The sequence below is a fragment of the Borostomias antarcticus genome (genome assembly GCF_949987555.1).
Source record: "Borostomias antarcticus genome assembly, chromosome: 25".
Classification (NCBI taxonomy): Eukaryota; Metazoa; Chordata; class Actinopteri; order Stomiiformes; family Stomiidae; genus Borostomias; species Borostomias antarcticus.
The window spans coordinates 4,795,677-4,805,676 of record NC_140258.1 but is presented as its reverse complement, the minus strand read 5'-3'; the positions used below and the strand labels follow the sequence as shown (position 1 = coordinate 4,805,676).

At 45.9% G+C, this 10,000-nt stretch overlaps 1 protein-coding gene across 1 annotated transcript; it reads right to left on the bottom strand.

Moving 5' to 3' along the window:
• Positions 1-1,147: 1,147 nt before the first annotated feature.
• slc25a16 (solute carrier family 25 member 16) lies at positions 1,148-7,938 on the bottom strand. The gene is made up of 10 exons (XM_084458847.1): positions 7,711-7,938; positions 7,206-7,322; positions 7,008-7,100; positions 6,788-6,921; positions 6,497-6,560; positions 5,783-5,904; positions 5,591-5,657; positions 5,255-5,417; positions 4,840-4,908; positions 1,148-3,682 (listed from the first exon to the last, which is right to left on the bottom strand). Exons 2-10 carry the CDS (start codon positions 7,282-7,284, stop codon positions 3,526-3,528), a joined length of 948 nt encoding a protein of 315 aa, XP_084314973.1. The 5' UTR covers positions 7,285-7,322; positions 7,711-7,938; the 3' UTR covers positions 1,148-3,525.
• Positions 7,939-10,000: the final 2,062 nt, after the last annotated feature.

Genomic DNA, 10,000 nt, shown 5'->3' with positions numbered 1-10,000 from the left:
CTCTCCCTCCCTTTCTTTCTCACCTGCACTCTTACTCCCTCTCTGACTGGTCCTCGCTCTCTTCTGACATCATCATCGCTGCTCTCTCATGAAGTCCGACTGCACAACAAACGCCTGAACCACAGCAGGTAAGGACTGCTGCTCAGTCAATGTGTCCTACATACTACAGTACTCTAAAATACTACAGTACTCTAACATACTACAGTACTCTAACATACTACAGTACTCTAACATACTACAGTACTCTAACACACCACAGAGACTTCAGTACCACGCCCATATAGACTGTGCTCACTGCTCGCCTGTAACAATATCAGCTCAGATAAGGATTAAGACCCCTGTGCTTCTTTCCAACCAAGCCTCCAAATGAGGAGAAACATGGACCAAGTGTTAACACAGTGCAGTGCATCATGGGTGGGTGTGTAGGGACACACGGTATAGGCTTACTCCACAGTTCTACACCAACACATTTACCTCATATAATCAAATCAGCTGGTGAGTTGTGACATAAGACAACAGCAAGTTATTGTGTTCTGATGTCAGGATAAGAAATGCAAATATGTTCCTACTACTATTCCACTAGATAGTCCCTATCTAGAGTTTAAGATTCTAGATCTGTGAAGAAGGGAACAGAGCTGATTGGTGGAGGAAATGCTGCAGTATCCTGTTAACTCTGGCGCAACGGCAAGTCTCACTCAATGTTCGTTCTTTATGAAATCCAAGGCAAGACTTGTGTCATGTACTGTAGGTGAATTTTCTGAACAAAGTGTGTGCTTGCCTCAAATATGTAATTTAGATGCAGATGCAATTTAAGAAAGGAACTCCACTCCAAACTATGTAGGCCTAGTAGTAAAAGTGATGTAAAAGTCTCTTCCAACAGATGCTAGCAGAGATGTGCTTGGGACTCAGGAACTCTTGGGACATAGATTATGTGTGGATCTTTCTCCCATATTACATCAACTCGCTAGCTAGCAAGCTGCTGTGACTGAATATACTAACTAGGGTGTTATGACTGGATTAATGGTGGAACAAGGTCACACAGATTCCTTGGCCATGCACTAGGTGGTGACTTAACAAGAAACAATTGTTGTTACCACGTTTGTGCAACAGACTAGTTGAATGTATAACCATAGGCCTACATCGCCTTTATTTGCTGAGCATGGGTCACATCAGAGGCAAATATTTCATATAATTTATAATTCAGATCTTTACAATTTATATAAGCAGACAAAGCAAAACGTTGATAAAACATAAAAAATAAATGTAATTGTTCAGTAGTTCCTATAACTACGAATGACTTCCCTTTCTAACCAACAGCATTACAGTACATCTCTACTATAGCATAATATACATTACAGTACATCTCTACTATAGCATAATATACATTACAGTACATCTCTATCATACTATACATTCACATATCTGAAGACAATGACAGGCCACACTTCCACAAGCTGGTGTCAATCCATTAAAGTCTTAATAGTATGAAAAGTATCCTGCAGCCAATCAGAGATGAGCGATGAATGTGTGTAGAAACGTGATAGGCTTTAAGGTAACCTGTGTACTATAAGTGGGGAGATACAGAGAGCGGGCTTCTGTAAACATGATTCATCTGCACTGTGTTGCTGCTCCAGAAAGCTCCGTCTCACTCTACGTTGGTGGTCACATACAGAATGTTTTGTCCTGTATTCGTCCTGGACAGCTACTGGCTACAGCGCCTTTCATCCTATCCTCTTCCATGTATGCATGGTTCTACAAACTGGATAGATTAAAAAAACACCAAAGAAATAATCTCTATTTTGGATTGATTAAAAACCCAATCCCAAATAAATAATCTCTATAAATCATCTAAAAACTGGATCTTCTTGTGATAGGTCAGTGTGGTGGAGAAGGGGAAGATCAAAAATGGAGACATGGGTGTGCCTATGTTAACTCAACTCTTCATTTAGCAAGCAGCAGAACCAAGACAGACACCACAAATGTATAACTGATGTCCATATTCAGGCTACACATGGACAGACCATGAGTTGCATATTTGTACTGTACATGAAGGCTTATTAGTAGTACAGTCAACCATATCCAGTTACATATACGGTAAACATGTTTGACTCAATACTGCCACCCAGTGGCCACACACATATAAGCTCTTTTCTTAAATAAAATCATCGAAATCTCTGAAGTGCAAGTTCTTCCTGAAGTGTTGGAATTAGTAATTCTTTAACCTAATTTTAACATGTAAATTACATAGCATCTTCCACAATGCTCCTTTTGCCCTTTCCATCTCAGTAGCTCCTCCAAACTCTTACCTAACCCTACAAGAACCCTTATCTAACCCTACAAGAACGCCCCCGAGGTGCCACCAACCTGACTGAACAGACTAGCAGGCTCAACATCCACCGTAAATAAAGCTCGCTCGTATCTATCTATCATGCATAAATCTTACCTTGACTTTTTCCATTTAGCTTATCTCTCCCTCACTTCCTGGTTCAACTCTCAGGCCTTGGAGACCTCACTGCAACCCGGCACATCACCGTGCCAATCAGCATGGTTGGCATGGTAACACACCGTGAATGTGTGACTGTCCCTCATGTAAAAGTAGGGTATTAGGTTGGCGTAGAACAGAGACACAGTAGGCCGCACACTCACAGGCTACTACTGTAGTTTGGTACAGAACAGACCCAGTAGACCACACACACAGACAGAGGCTCATCTATAAGGCATTGGACCCCAAGCTTGCACCAAAGAAATTAAAGACACACAAAGACCCAGAACGACACTGATACACCCAGAAAGACACTAGTAGAGAACTCCCCCGCTGAAATGTTTTTTTTTGTTTTAAGAGACTAGCGCGTATAACATTATTTCAATGTTAAATAAGACTTCAGAACTTTGATGACAGGTTATGGAACGACGGAGATAGACTTCTACCTTGAACCTCCGTTTTCTCAACAAACGAAGGTAAGAGTTGAATAAACCCGTTTCTTATTGTACTCTGTATTCAGACCTGGAATCAATCCCACGTCAGGTACCATGGCTAGGTGATCTCTGATTGGTGAAGGCAGATTGCCCATTGTAATCTCCTGTCATTGGCTGGGGGACTTCCGAGGGTGGCTGGTCGACACATAATCAAGTTGCTACGGCGTGGCCAACATTGTCGTTGTTAAGGAGCGCAGAATCGCGCTCGGCCACCCGCCCTAGCAAAAGGGGTGGGAAGGGGGGCGCGCCATTGTCCCTGGTGGCCATGGCGACGGTTGCCAGGTGTGTTGTGTGAGGCCAAGGCGCAGGTCGGGGGGCAGGAGAAAGCCGTAAATATCTCAAGAGAGGAGGCGAGTCACTTAGGTGGGGGCCAACAGACCAGACACAGCCGGCCAGCGGGCTGAGCCTCGCCGCAGGCAGAGCGCCCTGCCGGCCCCTGGCTCTCTGTGGCTGGGGGGCTGAGGGGGAAGGCGCCCTGGTCAGGCTGTGTGTATTGGCTGGGCTGGGCTGGGCTGGGCTGGGCTGGAGGTGGGGGGGCGGAGGGCCAGGCTAGTTGAGGTGGAGAAATTGCTTCATGAACTCGTAGGTGGTGAAGGCCACGGCTTGAGAGGGCACACAGCGGATGTAGTTGAGGGACAGGCCCCGGTACAGGCCCTTCTGGACCCCGTACTGCTGGTACACGTACTTCAGAGTCTTGTTGAGAGTGCTGCTCGCGGAAGACAGGGAGAGACGAAAGGTTAGTGACTTGCATACTTACATAGCGATAGGGCTCCTCTCGTTTCATGTTCCAAACTATCCCGCTAGCTCACACGAACCACTAGCATTAAACGTCTCTACGGTTAGAACTAATTGGGGTAACGCTGCTTTTTGCATTGCGGGCCCTAAACTCTGGAACAGAACAAGCTACCATCCCTTATCCCCCTGCAAACAAATGATACCTATGGGACTGCAGTTTGTAAATGCCATTGATGCTAGTCATTTCCTTACTGTACTTTAATAATCATTCTACTCAACCTCTGTACTTATCAGTCTTTTGTATTTTTCATACTCTTTTTGTAAGCAGGGCATGTCTGTAATTAGACCTGGTCTCAGTATGTTCTTCCCTGTCTAAATAAAAGACTTCTGTCTGTCTGTCTGGTCTGGTCTGGTCTGGTCTGGTCTGGTCTGTCTGTCTGTCTGTCTGTCTGTCTGTCTCTGTCTGTCTATTGTAAATGGAACTTGTATAGTGTTTTTATCCAAAGCACTTTATAATGAAGGCCTCATTCACCCATTCAGACACACATTCACACATCAATGGCGGCAGGTGCCATGAAAGGTGCTAGCCTGCTCATTGGGAGCATTTGGGGTTCAGTGTCTTGCCCAAGGACACATTCGACATGTCGTCAGGAGTAGCCGGCATTCGAGCTGCCTACATTCTGTGAAAACACATGTGAATAATATATCTAGATATTTCCAAGTGTTCAACTCATCTGTGTACATCCGGCAACAACAGGCCTGGTTCATACAGACACAGACAGGCACACAGGCTAGGGCTGACATAATCACAAACACAAGGTCTCGTTGTAAGGAGGACGACTGTTGCGTTAGTGTGGAGTCTATCCTTGCGTCATTGTGTCATACTGCCTGTCCTAAATCAGTATCTACGGTACGAGGAGAAGTTCTAGATGCACTCTCTGGTGCAGTATTTATACAGTGTGAGAGACAAACGATTAAAACTTTGGTGGCGTGCTGCTCTAGCTCCACAGAACACTAACGCCTCTGGCGACTGCTGCCAGGTATTTCAAGAAAAATCCCAGTTGGGGCTGGATGGGCCCCAACGTACTGCTGGGTTTGGAAGGGAAGGGAGACGATGGTGCCACTTACAGACATTTGTCTGAGTCAGGAAGCACGGCTCCTAGCTGCATCCGTCTCCTGGCCACGTCCAGAGGATAACTAGAGGGACAAACACAGAAGCACAGTCAGATCAGCTGTTCAGCCTCAAATTCAAATCTCCATAGCATAAACAATCAGCTATATATATATAACATCCAATAACCAATCGATATATCCCTCCCCCTAAATAAACCAATCACAATTTTATTTTTATATATTGTATTTTGTATTTGCACTGTCCTGTCTTTCCACTGTCCTGTTCTGTCCTGCACCCTGTCTAATGTTGTCTCCATCAGTGTATGCACCATCGACCTAAACAAATTTGTTGTAAACCATATACATATGGCAATAAACTGATCTTGAATCACAAAAACAAATCAAGCAGGCACTTCACTGGTCGACTTACGACACGGTTTGAGCAATGGCTCCAGCCACCCCACCACACAGCAGGTTGACGTGGGTCTTCAGCACCAGAACCTCGGGGTTATCTGAGGACGGCCGGCCCAGCTGCTCTGGGAAGTTGTCTAGACCCAGACTCTTCAGGGTACCGAACGTGAAGAAGGAGAACCCTGGGGGAAGAAAGAGAGGAGGGAGTAACAAAAGAGATAAATAAAGAGAGAGAGAGAGAGAGAGAGAGAGAGAGAGAGAGAGAGAGAGAGGGGGGGGGGGGGGGGAAGAGAGAGAGAGACACAGACACACAGAAAGACACCATTTGACCTCTGATTCTCAGCTTATAACTAACCTGCATATGGGGCCATGCCAATGAGGGTGGGGGTCAGACCCCTGTAGAACCCTGGGATGCCCCCTTCCTATAAAAAGGAGAAAAAAAACAGTATTGTCACAAAATAAAAAGGTCTCTGAAAAGCATGTCATCTTTTTGACAAGACCATTCATGTGACTAGACCGTGCGACTAGACCGCCATGCGACTGCTACCTTCAGGTAGATGGTCTGGAAGGCGTGAATGATCCCCTTGTAGCGATGATACCCCGTCACCTGGAACGCCAGCCTGGCGCGGATCACATCCAGAGGGTAGGTGCAGATCACTGCAGTCATACCTGGGGTGAAGGGCACAACACAAGCAGACAACAGCAAAGGGGTCAGAGTGAGAAAGAAGCATTCTTTTACTGTAGACCAGGAAATCTAAATCTAACCAGCACTAAAAGGTCCAGAACATAATTCACCGTCCATCTGAACCTTTTTCTGGTCATGTCATAGCTCTTGGTGTTTTGTCTGTGTCATCGAGTGACACTCAAAATCACATTTTCATACTGCTCAGGAGGTAGAGCGGATCATCCAATAATTGTAGGGTCGGCGGTTCAAATCCCGGCCCCTCTTGTCCACATGTCAAAGTGTCCTTGGGCAAGACTCTGAACCTGAATTGCTCCCAATGAGCATGTTAGCACCTTGCAAGGCAGCTGCCTCTATTGGCGTGTGAATGTGCGTGTGAATGAAAGGCCACTGTAAAGCGCTTTGGATAAAAGCGCTTAGTTAGATAAGTGCAGTCCATTTGCCATTTATATATCGACTAGTTTGCAAGTTCATTTTTCTTTTCTCAAACCAGGTTGTGTTGGGTAAGTGCTCTGGGAGAGCCGTATCAGGGGGGAAGCAAAGCAAACAGTGGTTTTATCAGTGTGTGAGGGAGATTACCTGCCATGGATCCAGCCATGAGTCTGTGGATGTGTCCAGAGATCCCCAGGCGTTTACTGAGCCACTACAAATGAAAAGGTAATGTGTCAGCTACAGCTATTAATAGACGGACTAGGAGCAAAGGTTCACTTCACTATCTTCACCAATATATGGAAGCCACAGCCTATGGTGAGAGACAAGTCTCATCCTATATTATCTCTCTCCTGCTTAAAGGACCATCAACATTTTAGGCCATAACCCATTTCCACTTCAACAGAAGAACAAGTGTCATTCAAGAGGGTGAAGGTGTACTTTTTTGTAGTTGTCAAATGCCATGAACTGGATGGCTCCGTATGGGAATATCCTGACCATCATGGCTCCATTGCCTTTGTACAGGCCGAGGTAGCCCTCTTTCTTGGGCACCGCTTGGAGAGTAGCTATCACACCTGATAAGAGAGGAGAGATCAGTCTGGAGAGACATCATGAAACATTTTCCAGCGGAGTAGTAAGTAATCAGATATAAGACTATTACCCAGGTTTTTGTAGTGGGGGTTATGGGCCTGTAGTAAAATCTTGACTCGGTCCAGAGGAGCGATGGTTGACTTGGCACAGCATCCTGCTACACCTACATGAACCAGAGAGTGTATATTGTTAACATGAGCAGAACTTTTGTTATACTAGTATGACTAGAAATGCTAGATTCAGAATGATAGGGAGGACCAGGTCCTACCTCCAGCTACGAAGGAGCGGACCCAGTAGTAGTCCCTCTGAGATGGACCAGGGGTGGAGACAGCTGCCTCCGTTGTCATTCTCGAGATGTTGAGAACTCAAATTGGCCTACATCCGCCTACAGTGAGTGAGAAAGAGCAAATATACATGTTGAGCCTGTCACAACGCTACGTTATTACACGTTATTACAGTAATCACCATCAGACAAAACAAAGCTAACCTTAGTAAGTTAGTCAAAGGCACACATTTGAATCCCTGGGAAAGCATGCTTTGAATGAAAAAGGAATGCAAAGTGTACAGAGCATACTTTAGATAAGCAGCTAGCAAACTCTCTGACAAAAGTAGCCTAGTTATTGAGTGACCAAACTGCTGCGAGGTAGTAACTAGTGCTAGCATAGATACTATGGCAGCAAATCACGTTAGACAGCGCTCAAACGCCGGTTAAGTCAATACATCACATGTTCGTCTTATACCGACCTAATACTAATTCACATGACCCATCTTACCAGATGCAAGGTTAACTGTCAGGTGAATGACGAACCCGTCACTAGCGCTTCCTGCTTCGGCCATGCATGTAAACAAGCTAGCGCGGACACACCCAGCAGCGGATACAGTTAAAAGAGTCGCTATTGATGAGGGTAATCTGTATCGTTAGCTACGATAATATTAAAAATTATGTTAACGAGAGCAAAAGGAGAGGCACATGTGTTTTCCGACCCGCTTTCGTGTCCTTCATCCGAGGCGAACCGTCGCACGTAAATGACGAAGCGAGGGATTCGGTCGTCGTGACGTCATCCCCTGCTGTTCTTTTGGCGTTTTTAGTGTTTTTTTAATCAGATTCTGGGTGTGTGAGCCTCGCGCCATGGGGTGAGATGATCAGTCAGTTCTTCATGTCTGGCATCATTTATGTTCATAAAAAAGAATACAATAACGCAGTTCCTCATATTGTCAAAGCTCTTGAGGTCCGTGATTAGACACGTTACTTAATATTTCACATCTATTTACATTTATTAACTCATATTTATTTTAATTTTAGATTATGTGCACAAATCTGATATCGTATTGGGGATGATTTTGCATGGGTTATTGAAAGTCCATTCCGGGTTTTTCGTGTGACATGTCGGGCCGATCTGAGACTGCTGGTCGGTGGAGTCTGGGAGAGGGAGCGAGCGAGGGAGGGTTGCCCTGAATGGATTGACATAAGAGGGATTTACGTTTTAAAGGGTGTTGTTCTCAACACGACTACGAGCGTGCATTATAGTATCCAGTTCTGCTAGATATACAAATTATTTATCGGTTGTGTCAAATGTATCCGTGTTGTCAAGAGGATCTAGGCTACTAACTTGCAATATTTGCCGCGGAGGGAAACCAGTGAAGATCACCCCCCCCCCGGCCCCGCGTCCCGGAGGATTGGAGTATTATTAGAAATTCAGACACTGCAACTGTCTTTCTGGTATGTGAAGAATTCGAGCTGCCTTTTAAAGTAAACGTGTAAATAAACCCGTATCAACAGAACCCTCGTTTCCGGATTGCTTTCAAAGCTCTTCGATGCCACGAGTGTTAAATGCTCGGTGTGCTCGTGGACACGGTCAAGTGATGAGTGCTTATTAGGCCAGGCCTATAGTCATTACTCATAATCCTGCTCGGGAGTAACGTAATAATAATATTATAACACGGTTACAATCATATTATCAGTGTCAGATTTGAAGCAGTCGTGTCATTTAGCCAACTTCCTCTCATTTTTATTGTTAAGAGGATTTAGGCCAGAAAAAAGTAAAACAGCCAGTTGTCTATATTCCCATTGGTTGACCTATTCCATTTAGATTAATACACAACACTCAACCCATTCTGTGAGAAATTTTCATCACGAATCGAGCTAGTTGACTGGTCCAACGCTATTCCTTACCTTAAAGATCCTTGTTTATTGGTAGGAACACTACAAATACATTATCTGTAGAAAGTGAACAAGAGTATACTTATGATGCGTTATTATATAGTTTCCATTTGCTTCCAATCGAGTCTTCAAAACATCAAATCATTGCCTCTTTAGTGCAATCTCCCTATTTGATGTCTTTTATTTTGTATTTTATTTCTCCAGATCATCGCACAGGCTGTTTCAACGTGGGAAAGCATCAGCAGCGAGGTGTCACTGTCCTAGATCTTGAATAAAGGCGGAGGAATGAAATGAAATCCACGTTTTTTGTCCTACTGCTTGTTGACACACAAACGCACGCGTGCGGGGCGCGGCGACACCGAGGGACACGCTCAACAGCTCGCGCATGCAGGAGCGGCCAGCCCACAAAATTTGATCTCTGCATTTAACCCGTCGTGTTGTCCTTCCTCCAAGAATAAGAAAAGGAAGGGAGTAAGAAAAGTGAAAGTGGAGTCCTGAGAACAGGAGGCAGCTGTTCACCTGGTTCCCATGCCTGCTGCCCCCCAGCGTCACTGCCACACCCTCAGCCATGCCTCCGACCCCCAAACCCCCCAAGAGACAGAGGAAGAGCGCCCGCAAGGTGACCGCCACCACCGCCAAGAGGCAGACCTGCAACTCGAACAAACCCAGAGGCAGAGCCGCCGAGAAGCTTAGGAAGACAGCAGAGGAGCCCGCGGCCCGGAGGTCCACTACCAGGACCCGGACCCAGCCCCAGCCAGCCAGGAGTCCACGGGGGAGAGGGGCCAGCGGGCTTGCAGGGCCAGGTCCTGAGGGGTCCCCCGGCCGGGCGAACCGTGCCCTCGGTGTAACGGGATCAGGGAGGCAACGGCGCCAGTGTAATCCACCTGACCAGCAGGGTGCGC